Raw genomic sequence first — 17,660 nt, forward strand, 5'->3', positions numbered from 1 at the left:
CTTTTTCATTCAACAAATGAAGTCAATTATCTATTTTGTGTGCCACTTTTGGGTATAAAGTAACTAGTGAACATAGTAACTAGCTATATAACTATACAATAGCAGACAATTGCTATTCATTGAACAACTGGGTGACTTTGGCATAACAAGCTACAGTATAAAAAAATTGTGATTTATATGTTGCTATGGCCTACCTTGAATAATTGTACGATGGAACAAATATTTTTAATACATCCTGGCCTTTAAACATTGAAAAGAAAAATTTAAACAAATCCACGCCTTCTATAGGGACTTGAAAAACTATTCTAACCCTCCATACTATAGTGAAGGGCCTATTATAAATATTGCCCGTCGTCACACGTTTCCATGTAAGGTTGAACTATAAAAACACCACTTTCTTAATCACCCTGTGTTGCCATGGCAACCGTTAAAATTTGACAGTTGAAGGGAAAAATTAAAACAATAGCCACAGAAGGAAGCCATTTCCTTTATTACAATAATTAATATTTAATTTTCATTATTAAAAATAATGTTTCGTCGTGGAAAATTATCATTTCTCAATACAAAAGATGATCGTATAAAAATCATCAATGAGCGAATCAATTTAACCGAAAAACATTTAATGGAAATGTGTTCGACATTTTCGTCCTGCACAAGGAAAATGGCAAAGTAAGTCTATAATGAATATTTTTATAAAAAATAATTTATTGGGTTTTGTTTTTTTTTTTAGATTTCGTGATTCATATGATGAATTATCGAAAAGTCTCAAACATTATGCCGATGAAGAGGAAATCAATGAAAGTCTAACGGAAGGTTTGAAAAATATGACAAATGCTGTGACAATAATGGCGGATTATATGGATCTGAATGTACATCGCATGGAAATAAAGGTGAGTAGATGGAGCGTCAACAAGAACTATTTTATAGGAAGCTATAAAGACACGTTTATGGGAACCTACGAAAACTCATCTATTGGAACATATAAAGAATCTCTATTAGGAGCCCATAAAGACTCCTTTATAGGAGCCTATAAAGACCCCTAGAAGCATATAAAGACTCCTTTATATTAGCCTATAAAGACTCCTTTAACTTTATAGGAAACTATAAACTTTATAGGAAACTATAAAGACTCCTTTATAGGAGCCTATAAAGACTCCTTTATTGGAGGTTATAAAGACTCCTTTATAGGAGCCTATAAAGACTCCTTTATAGGAGCATATAAAAACTCCCTTATATGAGCCTATAAAGACTCCTTTATAGGAGCCTATAAAGACTCCTTTATAGGAGCCTATAAAGGGTCCTTTATAGGAGCCTATAAAGACTCCTTTATATGAGCCTATACAGATTCCTTTATAAGAACCTATAAAGACTTCTAAAGATGAGAGCCTTCAAAGACTCCTTTAAAGGAGCCTACAAAGACTCCTTTAAAAGAGCCTATAAAGACTCCTTTATTGGATCCTATAAAGTTTCCCTTCTAGGATCCTATAAAGAATCCTTTATAGGAGTCCATAAAGACTCCTTTATAGGAGCCTATAAAGTCTCCTTTATAGGAGCCTATAAAGACTCCTTTATAAGAGCCTATAAAGACTCCTTTATAGAAGCCTATAACGACTCCTTTATAGAAGCCTATAACGACTCCTTTATGGGAGCCTATAAAGACTCTTTTATAGTAGCCTATAGAGATTCCTTTATAGGAGCCTATAAATACTCCTTTATAGGATCCTATAGACTCCTTTATAGGAGCCTATAGAGGCTTCTTTACAGGAGCCTATAGAGACTCCTTTATAGGAGCCTATAGAGGCTTCTTTACAGGAGCCTATAGAGACTCCTTTATAGGAGCCTATAGAGATTCCTTTATAGGAGCCTATAGAGATTCCTTTATAGGAGCCTATAAAGAATCCTTTATAGGAGCCTATAAAGACGCCTTTATAGGAGCCTATAAAGAATCATTTATAGGAGCCTATAAAGAATCCTTTATAGGTGCCTATAAAGACTTCTTTACAGGAGCCTATAGAGACTCCTTTACAGGAGCCTATAGACCTTCCTTTATAGGAGCCTATAGAGATTCCTTTATAGGAACCTATAAAGACTCCTTTATAGGAGCCTATAAAGACTCCTTTATAGGATCCTATAAAGACTCCTTTATAGGAGCCTATAAAGACTCCTTTATAGGAGCCTATAGAGACTCCTTTTTAGGAGCCTATAGAGATTCCTTTATAGGAGCCTATAAAGACGCCTTTATAGACTCCTTTATAGGAGCCTATAAAGACGCCTTTATAGACTCCTTTATAGGAGCCTATAAAGACGCCTTTATAGGAGCCTATAAAGACTACTTTATAGGAGCCTATAAAGAATCATTGATAAGATCCTATAGAGATTCCTTTATAGGAGCCTATAAAGAATCCTTTATAGGAGCCTATAAAGAATCCTTTATAGGAGCCTATAAAGAATCCTTTATAGGAGCCTATAGAGACTCCTTTTTAGGAGCCTATAGAGATTCCTTTATAGGAGCCTATAAAGACTCCTTTATAGGAGCCTATAAAGACTTCTTTATAGGATCCTATAAAGACTCCTTTATAGGAGCCTATAAAGACTCCTTTATAGGAGCCTATAGAGACTCCTTTTTAGGAGCCTATAGAGATTCCTTTATAGGAGCCTATAAAGACGCCTTTATAGACTCCTTTATAGGAGCCTATAAAGAGTACTTTATAGGAGAATCATTGATAGGAGCCTATAAAGAATCCTTTATAGGAGCCTATAAAGACTACTTTATAGGAGCCTATAAAGACTCCTTTATAAGAAATAATCATTTTTGAGGACTCTAATTAATCCTTTTTAGGAATCCCTAATAATTGTTATTCTTGTCCTTCCAGATAGTCAACGAAATGGCCCAATTTGAAACATTGTGTAAAACAACCCGAGACAATTTACGTACAGCTGTCATAGCTCGGGACAAGGAAGTACTAAAACAACGGCAAATGCTGGATCTCAAATCCAAATTCTCTGCCAATAATGTAAGTAGCAAATCAAATACACCCTACTTTAAATAGACCCTTAATACCTCTTCATTCTATCATTTCAGTCCGCTGCCGATTCCGAATTACTCAAGGCCAAAATGGAAGTAAATCGTACGAACAAAGAAATCGATGAAGTGATAAGTAATTTTGAAAAACGTAAACTCAACGATCTGAAACAGATACTAACCGATTTCATATTGATTGCAATGAAATATCATACCAAATCGTTGGAAGCTTTAACCGCAAGTTATTATGATGTCACCAATATTGATGAACGTGGTGATTTTATAGAATTTCAAAAATTAATGAAAACGAAAAATGAGGCACAGGAAAAGAAAGCGGGAAAAAATAAGAAGGCAAATAGTTTACGTTCACAATCAATGGAAAGTTTAGATAGAGATCAACTGTTGAGTCCCCTGAAGAGGAAGGGAAGGATGTCCAAATCGACGAAAAATTTAAATGAAACTAAAACAGATGATGATGATGATGAGGACGACGATGATGAGGATGATGATGACGACGAGGAAGATGATGAGGTAATGAAAGAAATTTGTTATTATTTCAGAAAAAACAATATAAAAAATCCTTTACAGGAGTCTGTATGGAATATTTATGAGTAGTTATTGAAGATTCTTTGTAGATAACCAAAAATGAATCTTTACAGACGGCCATAAATGAGTCTTTATAGACGAACGGAAAGAAGTCGTCATATTTGACCATAAAAGGATTCTTAATAGATGCCTATAAAGGAATTTGTTGACGCCTAGAAGCTCATCTAGAAGCCTTTATAGTCATCTATAATGGAGTATTAAAAGACTCCTATGAACAGACTTTATATACTCCTTTAATAAGCTTTAATAGTGTAAAGGAGCCTTTAAAGACTTATATAAAGGGACCTCTAAAGCAAAGGGATTTTATGGGCTACTACAAATTAGTCTTTCGAAACTCATACAAAGGAGCCTTTATAGACTTCTATAGACTCCTATAAAAGAACTTTTATAGTCTTCATTAAAGAATCTTTATAATCTCATTTAAAGAAGCCTTTATAGGTTCATATAAAGGAGAATTTATACATGCCTATAAAGGGATCTTTATAGACGCCTATAAATGAGTCTTTATATACGCATAAAAGGAAGTCTTTATAGAGATTTTATACGAGTTTAAAGTAGCCTTTATCTTTACCTCTTATGAAGATGCCTTTTTATACTCCTATAAACGAGTCTTTGAAGGAGCCTTTGAGACTCCTATAAAGGAGTCTTTACATATAATGGAGGCTTTATAGACTCCTATAAAGGAGCCTTTATAGACTCATATCAAGGAGCCCTTTTAAACTCCTATCAAACAGGCCTTTTAGACCCTGTAATGGAGTCTTTTTAGATTCTGTAAAGGAGACTTTGAAGACTCATCTAAAGTAGCCCCTGTAGACTCATATAAAGCAGCCTTTATAGATTCATATAAAGGACCCCTTATATAGGATGCTTTAAATACTTATATTGGATGCTTAAAGACTCCTATTAAGGAACCTTAAAAGGAGCCTTTAAAGACTCCGATTAAGGAACATTAAAAGGAGCCATTAAAGACTCCTATTAATGAACCTTAATAAACTCCTATAAAGAAGCCTTTATGGACTCTTAAAAAAGAGCCTTTGACGACTCATCTAAAGGAGCCTTAATAGACTCTCATAAAGAAGCCTTTAATGGCTCTTATAAGGGCCTTTATAGACTCCTCTCTTTATAGACTCCTATAAAGGGGCCCTTTAATATCTAAATTAATATCGAAATATCTTTAATGTCTAAATTTCAAGTTAGCATCCTATAATGTCATCTATTATTCGGTATTTTTGGGGATTAAGGACGTTTTTATATCCTTCACTACACTGTGGTACCTACATATGTTTATAACTGGCAAAAGGAAACGATATAGAATTTCTAAGTCGATTCATGCATGTCCGTCCGTCCATCTTCTAAATTGTCCATGTTAAATTGTAAACAAAGTACAGGTAGCATTTATTATTCCAATTGGATGAAATTTAGCACAGCTCATTCATTTGGACCAACGACGAAACCTTTTTAAATTGGGAAAAATCGGATCAGATTTAGATATAGCTCCCATATATATTTTCGTCCGATTTAAGGTAAATTATGCGCCAATGTCCCTAAATATCTTTCGATTTGCACGAAATTTAGCACAGCGTACTGAATCAAGCCTAGAATTGTGTGTGCTAAATTTCGTGAAAATCGGTTCAGATTTAGATATAGCTCGCATATATATTTTCTTCCGATTTAATTTAAATGGTGCACCAATTACGCTATATATTCTTCGATTTGCACGTAATTTGGCACAGCATATTGAATTGAGTCTAGAATGATGTGTGCTAAGTTTCGTGAAAATCGGTTCAGATTTAGATATAGCCCTATATATATTTGGACAAATTTAATGTAAATGGTACACCAAAGTCCAAATAACACGAAATTTTGCACAACATGTCAAATTGAGACTTGTTGGGAACATTGACATACGATTGTAAGGATACATATGTACAATATACCCAAAGTGGTGAAGGGTATCATATAGTCGGCCCAGTTCGACTTTACTACTTTCCTTATTGGTTTTAACATAATTAACTGTAATTCGATAATTTGGGCTCCCATATTATGTCTCATCTTCCTACGAAAAACTATAAAAAATGCTGGTCCATGGAGATAGCCCCTATATAAGGACCATCTAAGACCATCCAAGGTGTGGATTTATTAAAAATAATTTTTCTAAGACCATCCAATTTATATGTATATTGTAAAATTGTGATTTCTTTAAACTAAATTAGTTTTTCTCTTCCTTCTTTCAGGACAACAGCGCCAGATCGAAATCCGATGACGAATCCAACACTGAAGCCGATGAAGATGTGGGCGATGCCGTGTCTGATGATTCTGCCTCAGATATAAAGGCAAATAGCAAATTTAATTATAAGAAACCCCTAGCAAAGCCACAAGTTAAACATCCCTTCAAAGCTGTGGCAGCCACACATGTAAGGTTGCAAAAGCAAATGCATGTCCAGTATTAAGAACCAAAAACAAAACCTCAAAAGAGTTGACAATCGTTTTTTTCTTCATGCATTTTTTACTTGCAAACAAACGAAAAAACAAATCCAAAAAGTATTGGCTTTACATTTCCACAAACCATCAAAAAACACTTGGTAAATTTGTTGGTAAAAAAAATATTTGAACCTCTTGCAGCACAGGCAACTTCATCATCACACTCCCTCCTTCATTTTGACATTCTCATGACAACTTGAAACTACTTAAAAACAAAAGTTTGTTTATTGATTACAAACAAACAAATTCATTATCTATAAATCATTCGCCTCCCCCACCCCCTTCATAATGCAACCATTTGTAGACTGTGGCACTTCCATTCCTACCACCCAGTAACCACGTTATGGGTTTTTTGTAATGTTTTCCGTGGCAATGTTAGCTTAGCCCTTAAAACATTTGTTGCTTTCCCCGCTCAAACTTGACTATAAGGACCTGGCCATGTAGATTTATTTGAATACTACAAAACAAACCACCCCCTGCAGTAGTTGATTTCACCTGCTCCTGAAATTGTTCCTCACACCTGTTCCTTATAACCAAGTTTGATTGTACCGTAATTATTAAATAAGTCACAATTTTAAATATTATATGTATGTATATGTGTAGGTTCTCAAGAAACCCCATTTAAAATCGGAAGGTAGTGGCGGCCCCGCAATTGCTGGCAAAAATAAAAATGTATTTGTAACAAAACGTTTAACAGGTGCTTCCGCCTCTTCCTCGACGGGTATACCACGTTTGGTAAATAAACACGACAAGCATAAACTATCAGCGTCTACTCCTTTAAAGGATGAGGAGTCGGAGGATGACGATGATAATAATGGTGGTGCAGCTGGTGGTGAAGTAAAAATTGTTGAACGAAAAAAGAAAACCAAATCCAGCGGTGAAAACAATGCGGGAAATGTTATTAATTGTACACGGAATAATCGGAATTAGTTGTTAAGAAAATAAACAAAAAATATTTTAAGGACCTTAATCTTCCCATAATAAAGAAATTAAAAAAAATTTTGAAATTCAAAAAATTCGTTGAGTTCGGCTGGAAGACTCTCCACCATAAGGTAGACACTCTATGGGGGTTATGGGGCCATTCATGTATTACGTTAACAGATTTATTGCAATTATTTAGATTTTTAAAATATGGATTTTTTAATTTTTTTCAAGTTCCCACAAAGCTATCTAAATTTTTTTTTCAACTTCCCACAAGGCATGGGTTTTTTAAAAGTTATTTTGCCAAAAACATTTTTTTTTAAGAACAACCAAAGCGTGAATTTTATTGTCTTTAACATGGCGAAGTCCAGGTTTCCTCTTTCATCTTAATTGTGGACACTGACTTCCCCGCGGTGTCACCTGGGGTAGCTATTTTCATCACCCGTTGAAATTGTGAGCTAATATGTGGCGCGAGTTCACCCATAGGAACTATAAAAATGGGTTGAGGGTCTGGGTCTGGTTAGTTGCTCACACTCGGAAAACCCATCCTACTATGAAAAAGCAAAGAAAAAGAAAACCAAACCCCCTAATGCTGATGACCCCCGGAAACATATAAAGGACCACGATCTGCGAATCTGCACTTTGGAATGTGCGTAATAATATCGAAGCCGATATTATTGCCTTACAAGAAATACGATGGAATAGGACTGACGTAAGTAATCAGATCATTACGCCCTGTGTTATAGCTGACATGAAACGAGACATTAATATGGCTGCGGATTTATGTTTAACAGGAGAATAAAAGACCACCACTCCAGTAGATGAGCGAATTGCTATAATCCGCATAAAAGCGAAGTTCTTCTACATCAGTCTTATTAGCGCCCATGCTCCGATCGAAGACCATGATGAGCACACCAAAGACATATTTTACGAGCGCCTAGAAACAGCATATGACTGTTGCCCTGGCCATGTCATTAAAATTCTGCTAGGAGATTTTAATGCAAAAATCAGAAGGGAAAATATATTTGGCCCCACCGTCGGAAAATTCAGCCTTTATGAAGAAACATCCGAAAACGACATGAGGTTTATTGACTTCGCGGCAGCAAAAAAATGGTAGTTAGCAGCACCAAATTCAAGCATCTCGATATACACAAAGCCACCTGGATTTCTCCTGATCAAGCGACGATAAATCAAATTGATCATTCATCCAGTGTAGTAGACGTTCGATCGATCCGGGGAGCGAATATCGATTCGGACCACTACCTTGTAGCAGCCAAGGTTCGCACTCGTCTTAATGTTGCAGCAAAGGTGCGATCTAACACAACACTGAAACTCGACGTCGAAAAGCTGCAAACACAACAGGTAGCCGAGGACTACTCCGCTCAACATACCCATCTGCTTGACGAAAGCACTTCTTGTCCCGATAATAGTACACAAGCACAATGGCAAAGAATTGCCCACTTCCTACACTCCAATTGCAAAGAGGAGAAACGTATTTTCAAAGGAAGAAAGAACAAGAAAAACGTGAGCGGGAGCAAATCGAGATGTACAGGAGTCAGAATGAAGTCCGGAAATTTTACCAACGAGTAAAATACCAAACCGAAGGTGTTGAGAATCTGGAAGGAGCTTTTTTAAAGCTTCTGGTATCAAATAGTGGCGGTGAAGAAGATACCTCAAAACCAATAAGAGATAATGGTATAGAGTGTAGTTGAGTTGAGGTCATAAAAGCAATCAATCGGCTCAAGAACAATAAAGTAGCAGGAGCCAACGGGTTACCAGCATGTACCAGCTGATTAGTACAATTTGGCTAGAGGAATACATGCCTAATGATTGGAACCTCAGCATCCTGTGTCCCGTGCACAAAAAAGGAGACAAGACGATATGTGCCAACAATAGAGGAATAAGTCTTCTTCCCATCGCATATAAAGTGCTACCCAGCGTACTGTGTTAACGACTGAAGCCAATGGTCAATGACCCTTCAATACCGAACGAGGAATCAGACAAGGTGACAGTTTGTCGTGTGACCTTTTTATCATCCTGCTGGAAAAGGTCATACGAGATGCAAAAGTGAACAGAAATGGCACCCTGTACACCAATAACAAATTACTTGCCTACGCCGATGACATCGACATAGTGGGTCGAACAGCCACCTTTGAACAAATTGAGGAGTCTGCCAAAGTCGGTCTGGTAGTAAACGGCGAGAAGACCAAGCTGATGGTACCAACGAGCAAGACGTCCAGTAGACTCGGGCATACAGTGGAACTTGAGAACTACTGCTACTATGGTCTAAGTAAGCAGTTTAGAAACAAGGCCAGACCAAACTCACAAAGCTTTACAATTTATACGCGGACATCGACATAATCCAATTTGAAAGACCACGTCGTATTGAGCAGCAGCGACTACGATGGCTAGACCATGTTGTGCAAATGAATAAAAATGCCCCAGCTCAAAAAGTATATAAAAGCGAGCCTACTGATGGTTCCCGTAAAAGGGGAAGGTCACGAATCAGATGGAAAGACCAAGTAGAAAACAACATCTTGGAACGTGGTCTTTCAAATTGAATTAGATGCGCACAAGATTACTATTATTATTCTTTTAGGAACAACCTAGTCGCAGACGCAGACTGCCGATTTTCTAAGCAAGTCCCAAGAACCAATACCTAAGCACAGATTCTAGAAAGAGTCATTTGTATGAGTCTAGAAAGTATCCTCTCTAGGAGTCTAGAAAGACTCCTTTGTAGGAGTTTAGAAAGCATATTTTCTAGGAGTCTAGAAAGACTCCTTTGTAGGAGTCTAGAAAGACTCCTTTGTAGGAGTCTAGAAAGACTCCTTTGTAGGAGTCTAGAAAGACTCCTTTCTAGGAGTCTAGAATGACTTTCTAGGAGTCTAGAATGACTTTCTAGGAGTCTAGAAAGACTACTTTCTAGGAGTCTAGAAAGACTACTTTCTAGGAGTCTGGAAAGACTTCTTTCTAGGAGTCTAGAAAGACTCCATTCAAGGAGTCTAGAAAGAGTCTATAAAGACTCTTTTATAGGAGTCTATAAAGACTCCTTAATATGAGTCTATAACGACTCCTTTATAGGAGTCTATAAAGACTCCTTTGTAGTTATTATTAAAGTTTCACAATAATTCAACTTAAAAATATAATTCAAGATTTGTTTTTATTTCTTAATTTGTTTTGCTTTTTTTCTTCTCTTTTCTTGCTTATCAAATTTTCATTTTTAATTTTAAGATAAATTATACATACATTACAAAAAAAAACATCTCTCCAACAAAATAATATTAATCATCCGCACTTTTTTTTAAATAAGTTAATTTTATAAATTACATATTAACTTTGTTTCATAGAAAAATAATTCAAGGTAAATTTCTATCATAATTGTACTAAAAAAGTGAATTAAATACAGTTATTATGACACGAAAAATACATGGATGAATGGAAAAAATATAGAAACTATACATCAACAAAAAACTACAATACAGTAATAATAATTATTAATTTTAAATCTTAATATATTATAATTTTTAGAAAAAAAAAAACACGATAATGAAATGACTTGTTGATAATAGAAAATGTGTAATACAAGATAGAAGGAACGGGGTTTTGTTAGTGAGACTGGAGGCAAGAATGAAAGGAGTTTGTTTTTGGATGAGTTTTGATTCTATTTCGTTTGTTTGTAAGAAATTGTGTATAAGTTTTGTTGTTGTTGGGTTATTTTGATATAAGAGTTTTTGTAGTTGTTTTGGGGGTTTTGGTTGTTTTGTTTTTTTTTTATTGATTTCTTTGAGCATCCTCTTCTATTCTCCCACACCTGGAGATCGTCATCATTTTTATATCAGCCGTATGTTTTTTTACTTTTCTCCACATCATGTTATTTTTATTTTTCTGGCCCCTCAACACCTGCCTGATTCATAAGATCAGCAATACTCTTTTCCAAGTCATCTATCCGATTACCCATATCGTCGATTCGTGTTATAATTTGATCTGACATTGTTTGAAATTTATCCTGAACATTTTGCAAAAGACTTTGGACCTGGAAAAGTAAAGAAATATGAAAATTAGAAAATGTTTTTTGAGTTTGTAACTTACAATCGATCTTAAGATATCTTACTTGCCATTTTAAATCACTTTCGATTTTTTGTTTAAAATTTTCATTGCAACCAAAAATATCAAATCAAATTCACAAATAAAATAAAAGTAAATAAACAAAATCAACAATTATTAAAAACTTATATTAATGACTACCCAGTCATAACTGATCATGTCGATCAACACAAAAACTTTGTTTAATCAAGTGTAAATTTACACAATTTAAAAAAAATAAAAGCAATAAATAGTCCCTATTTAGTTTAGTTTACTTGCGGCAAGTGTTTGTTTGCAGGAGAGAGGGGCAAGGGGAATAGAAATTGAAAAAATTGCTCCTACCGGAAATTTTCTGCCAATTCGTTTTGTGTATTTTGTTTGTAGTGTCAGTAATTTGAAATTCCAATCCAGAACATTGTCACAAAATGTCAAAAAATATATTTCTGAAACAGAACTGCCTTGTATAGACGCGTGAAGCAAGTCCAAAAGAGAACGATGAGAATCGAATATAAAATTGAATTTAAAAGCAAATGAAAGCGGCGTAAAATTTGACCACCCTACATCATTTGTTCCATGAGCCGAAAGTTCGGACATGTTGTCTTCCAATTGATCTTTCTATCGAATTCGTGGCTTTGCCCTTCTACGTGATCCATTTGTTGCCTCGCATTTATATGCCTTTTGAGCTGGGGCATCCTCATCCATTCTCACAACATGACGCTACAGCTCGATACGTCTGACTATGTCGATGTCTGAGAATAGATGGTATAACTCATGGTTCATTCGACGGCGATATTCATTTTTTTCTCAAACACTCCAATAGCTGCCTCATCTGCTTATGCAGGTAGGGTACCTGATCCATACAACACCACGGGTAGTATCAGCGTCTTGTAGAGTGTGAGTTTGGTCTGGTAGCCTTGTTTCTGAATTGCTTACTTAGACCATAGAGCATCTGTTGGCCAACACTATTCTCCTCTGAATTTCAAAGCTGATGTGTTGCGCGTTGTTACCATCCGCTTGGTCTTCTCGTCATTTACTGCCACTTTTTTAGACTCCTCAATATGTTACCGCTCTCAATGTCCGACCCATTATGTCGATGTCATCGGCGTAGGCGAGTAACATGTCTTGTTTGGTGTACAGAGTGCCATTTCTGTTCACCTTTGTCTCTTATATGACCTTTCCCAACAGGATGTTAAACGATCACACGACAAACTGTCACCTTAATTTTGCAGGAATGCCGAACGCAAACATGACTTTAAACACATGTGAACGGATAGGACTCTCGAATGCCGATTTATAGTCGACGAATAGGTAGAATGTGTCGAGATGTTTTTAGTGGGGTTTTTCCAGGTTTTAGCGCAGAGTGAAAATCTGGTCAATGGTGGGTTCGAAGCCGCATTGATATGGACCAATAATGGCATTAACCGTTGGCTTCAGTCATTCAAACGGCACCCTGGATAGCACTTTAAATTCGATGGGAAGGAGACTAATTCCTCTAGTTGGCACATATCGTCTTTCCTCATTTTTGTGCACAAACACAGTATGCTGATTGCTCATGCATTCTTCTAGCCAAATTGTAATAATCAGCTGGTGCATGCTCATAACCAGTCTTGAATAGTCCGGTACTACTTTATTGTTCTTCAGCCGATAATTTGCTACTCTGACCTCATCTTGGCTAGGTGATATATAATCTATACCGCCATATATTATTGGTTCTGGCGTATCCTCTTCACCGCTACTATTTAATACAAGAAGTTTTTAAAATGATCCTTCCAGATCCTCAGCACACTGTCTGTATCTGTCACCAGGTTTCTTCATCTCTACAGAAGGATGTGCCACCACCAGAGCCTTCGGTTTGTTGTTTTACCCATTGGTAGAATTTTCGGACTTCATTCTGACTCCTGTACATCTCGATTTGCTCATGCTCATGTTTTTCTTGTTCTCTCTTCTTTTTTCTGAAACACCTTTCTCATCTCTCCTTTTCTCCCGATAATTCTTCATCACATTACGTGTTGCTACTGGCTGCAGGTTACGCTGCGTTTTTCGACTCAGTAAAATTACGACACTTCTGATCGAACCACGGGTTTCTTGATGGTGGTTTTTGGTATCCAAGTGTTGCTTTTGCTGCAGTTTGAAGGGAGTGGGCAATTCTTTGCCATTGTGCTTCTATACTATTATCGGGACAAGAAGTGCTTTCGTCAAGCAGCTGGGTAATTTGAGCAGAGTAGGCCTCGGCTACCTGTTGTGTTTGCAGATTTTCGACGTCGAGTTTCCGTGTTGTGTTAGATCGCACCTTTGCTGCAACATTAAGACGAGTGCGAACCTTGGCTGCTACAAGGTAGTGGTCCAAATCGATATTAGCTCCTCGGATCGATCGGACGTCTAAAACACTGGATGAATGCCTTCCGTCACCTGCTGTTTTATTATTCTTCAGCCAAATGATTGCTACTCTGACCTCATCTTCGGCTTTGTACTTCTTGAGTACATCCGCCAAAGCAAAAACTGTGCCTGTTTTGTTAAACGTGCGCACGTTCCAAGTGCAGATTCACAGATCGTGGTCCTTTATACGTTTGTGGGGGTTGTTAAACTTAAAGGTATATCCATCGAAACCAGCTGTATTGGACTTTAGTTCGAAACCATCAACACATCTAAAAGAGAATCCAGCATCAGCAAAGCCACACTAGCGAATATCACTGACGGAAGAAGAATCTTTTAAATAAGTAGCAAATTTCTCATTCAATTCATCTACACTCTCGATATATGTGTATGATTTGTCACTAGAAAATCCATTAGATTTATGTCTTATCTCCAGAAATTGTTTACTGCTGTGCTTATTATTTTATTTATTTTAGCTATCCAAATAACTGATTTTGCTTTGCAGAAGATTGCAAACCATTTATTGTTCTGAAATTTTTGTAACGCTAATTCTTTCAACAAATTTCCGGAGGCAAGTACCAACCATTATTTGCTTACTTAAACAATCAAACTGGAAACAGAATAAACCCAATTCAGACAAGAATCAAACACTGCAATTGAATATCAGGGGTATACAAAGGTGAAAAATCAAAAGCAGAGGGACAGAAATATTAAGGCATCGGGCTCAGAAATACCCTGGAAAAGGAATTGATATAAAAAACCACGGACTTTTCATTCACAAACGTGTGATGGAAGTAAATTGAGCTTATAGATACGCCTAGTATTCTTCACGAGTCATTTAGTTTTGCTGACGAATCAATACAAAATAGGTCCCCCATTTACATTATTTCAGAATATCCTACCAATTAATCACCAATAGCATGCTCGAATGCCTCAAAATCCAAAATCGTACCTTGCCTTCATGCGGTTGCTAACCATTTTTATTCGATGTCGGACTGCATCGTGGACTTTACTAAAAGAGTTTTGACTGTCTTCATCTTGGTTCACATCGTCGTTTGGGGTAGCACCGAATATCAAATCGCCAGGTAGCTTTAATTCATTTCCGAACAGAACTTTGGCTGGGGTCCGGGATGTGGAATCATGAATGGCCGATCTATAAGCCAGTAAAAACTTTGGAATATGCTCATCCCAGTCTCGTTGGCCACTGTCCACCACTTTCCGTAGATGTTCTTCCAGGGTGCGATTGAATCTTTCCACCATGCCATCTGATTGTGGATGTAGGGGCGTCGTTCTGGTTTTCTTGATTCCGTAGGAGTCACACATTTCCTTGAAGATCGCTGATTCAAAATTCCTACCTTGATCGGAATGAACCTCAGATGGAACACCATAGCGACAAATCCAATTTTTGCTGAACACATCCACAATTGTCCTGGCTTCTTGATTTGGGATAGCATAAACCTCTGGCCATTTACTGAAGTAATCCATGACCACTAAGACATACCGGTTCCCAGAGTCGCTTGTTGGGAACGGTCCAGCTACATCCATTGCGGGGCTCCTGAATTATACTGCTGCATGTAGCCTCGACTCTTCCGTGCTGGACCTTTAGCTCTTATGCACCTTTCACAATTGGCGATCCAGTCGGCAATGGATTTTTGACAGATACGCCTAGTATTCTTCACGAGTCATTTAGTTTTGCTGACGAATCAATACAAAATAGGTCCCCCATTTACATTATTTCAGAATATCCTACCAATTAATCACCAATAGCATGCTCGAATGCCTCAAAATCCCGAATTCAATATTGAAATCGATATTTAATTGTGAAATGTAGTTTACAGCCTTAAGGCTGGCCTTTTTTCCTTTGGAGATATAATTCGAATTTCAACAATTTTAAGTTAAATTCGAGCTTTTGCATAATTGACTACTATTGGGATACTCTTGACGAATTTGTATATTTCCCCGAAAGGTCCCCAAACTAGGCATATGTTATTCCTTCAGTATCTTGTATGTCTTTCCATTCCAAGTTATTTTTTCATCTGCATTTCAAATACTCGGGCATTTCTTTTTGTTAACTCCTCACTATAAACTTCATGCTTTAGGAATTGTAAATGTCTTATGGAATATTGGGCGGTGTAATGTTTTTCCAGCAACTTTTAATATACATAAAGACTCATTAATTAATCATTGGCAATATATCTCTATCTATGCTGCACCCATCAGTGGGTACACTGCTGCACTTGGGGTATTTAATGTTTCCGCCCATTTTTTCGTTGTTTACGGCAAATAGCAAAAATAAACAAATTATGATGACAATATGTAAATGAACAAGCAGGGGGGCTCAACCAAGGGCAGGCGGAGGATTTCATTTCGTTTTGTCAGGCGGATGATAATTTGTTGTGGACGAAATTTAGCGCATTTAATAAGCAACAAGGTAGCAATTGCCGAACATTCACGCAGATACGGCAGTTTGGGGAACCAAACATTTTCATTTTTGTAAAATTCTATTCAATACTCACATAAATTGTCAATTCCTGCATGTTCTTGGGATCTGCATTGCTGTTCAGTGAATAATTCTGATCCAAATCACTGTCCATTTCATTCTTCATGTCGGTCATGTTTGCAGGGGATTTGTTCTGTCTTCTGTTCTACTTGATTTGGTGTTGTTGTATTATAAAAGTATAAAATATATTTTTACTTTGTTTAATAGAATTTTTTTGGTTTAATTTGCAAATTTTTCTTTTGTTGACTGTCTCTTGTTACTTTTGCCGTGGTTCGTTTTCTTCTTCTATTCTTGCTGTTTCACAGACACAACAACAAAATACACACGTCCAATCACAATGAGAGCGCAATTCTGACAGCTGATACTGACACACAGTTGCTTTCGTTGCAAAGTACTGGGTGATTTGTTATTTTCTGTACGCACCAAGGCAACAGGGTGTCTATGTGCAAACGTGTTTATTATTTGGTGGTAGAGGGCGGTTGCCATGACTGACTGTTATTTATAAACAAATAATAATTAAATAAATTAGCCCATATTAGACAATAATTTCAAAAAGGGTGGAATTTTAATTTTTTTTTGGTGCGTGGATTTTTTAAAGAATATTTTTTGGGGCCTATAACAAGGCGTGGATTTTTCAAAGAATATTTTTTGGGGCCTATAACAAGGCGTGGATTTTTTTAAAGAATATTTTTTGGGGCCCATAACAAGGCGTGGATTTTTTTAAAGAATATTTTTTGGGGCCTATAACAAGGCGTGGATTTTTTAAAGAATATTTTTTGGGGCCTATAACAAGGCGTGGATTTTTTAAAGAATATTTTTTGGGGCCTATAACAAGGCGTGGATTTTTTAAAGAATATTTTTTGGGGCCTATAACAAGGCGTGGATTTTTTAAAGAATATTCGCCACATTTTCCATAACCTCTTCGCATTCAATTAAAATCTACTTTTATTTTGGGCCTATAACAAGGCGTGGATTTTTTAAAGAATATTTTTTGGGGCCTATAACAAGGCGTGGATTTTTTAAAGAATATTTTTTGGGGCCTATAACAAGGCGTGGATTTTTTAAAGAATATTTTTTCAGCTCATTTTACATAAATTTTATTTATTTTACCTTCATTGATTTTTTATATTATTCTGCACGACCTTCAATCCGTTCTCCATTAAGTTCTTCATTTCTTTTCCTATTTATAACCACAATATCTTATTATTTCGTATATTCTATTTGTTTTTATTTTCTTAATTCATAATTATCTTCTGTCCGGGTTTTCTTTTCAAACCTCCAAAACTTTTGATGAAATACGACATCGACAAAAGTTCCTTTATTACCTGCACTTTGAAGCACTTCGCCACATTTTCCATAACCTCTTCGCATTCAATTAAAATCTACTTTTATTCATTTTCGCTGTTTTTTTCTTTATTCGAAGTGCATGTGTGCGTAATTATATATAGATGTGTGTGGGTCTGAGGCTGATTTCGCAAAAAAAAAATGTAAGCTGTGCACTTGACACTCATTAAAACTTAATAAACTTCATGTTAGATCTGCCCGACTGCCTGCCCTGCCAGCGAAATATACCGACTTGTCATGCCACAGATCAAAGGTTACGAAGCGTATTTGTTTTTCGGTCTTGCAGCGAACTTGGTCGGGCAGCGAATGGTGGCATGAATCAAATTGCAG

At 36.5% G+C, this 17,660-nt stretch overlaps 2 protein-coding genes across 2 annotated transcripts; one reads left to right on the top strand and one right to left on the bottom strand.

The window, feature by feature from the left end:
• Nucleotides 1–529: 529 nt before the first annotated feature.
• On the top strand, nt 530–6,078 carry LOC133332232 (CBY1-interacting BAR domain-containing protein homolog). The gene is made up of 5 exons (XM_061540614.1): nt 530–669; nt 731–890; nt 2,874–3,014; nt 3,083–3,553; nt 5,863–6,078. Exons 1-5 carry the CDS (start codon nt 530–532, stop codon nt 6,076–6,078), a joined length of 1,128 nt encoding a protein of 375 aa, XP_061396598.1.
• Nucleotides 6,079–10,901: 4,823 nt separating this feature from the next.
• On the bottom strand, nt 10,902–16,106 carry LOC133332233 (heat shock factor-binding protein 1). The gene is made up of 2 exons (XM_061540615.1): nt 16,003–16,106; nt 10,902–11,063 (listed from the first exon to the last, which is right to left on the bottom strand). The coding sequence occupies exons 1-2, from the start codon at nt 16,099–16,101 to the stop codon at nt 10,908–10,910; spliced, it is 255 nt and encodes an 84-aa protein (XP_061396599.1). The 5' UTR covers nt 16,102–16,106; the 3' UTR covers nt 10,902–10,907.
• Nucleotides 16,107–17,660: the final 1,554 nt, after the last annotated feature.

This window comes from Musca vetustissima, unplaced genomic scaffold (genome assembly GCF_032173495.1).
Source record: "Musca vetustissima isolate MV318-11 ecotype Yass unplaced genomic scaffold, APGP_CSIRO_Mvet_v1 utg9035, whole genome shotgun sequence".
In the NCBI taxonomy this organism is placed as follows: Eukaryota; Metazoa; Arthropoda; class Insecta; order Diptera; family Muscidae; genus Musca; species Musca vetustissima.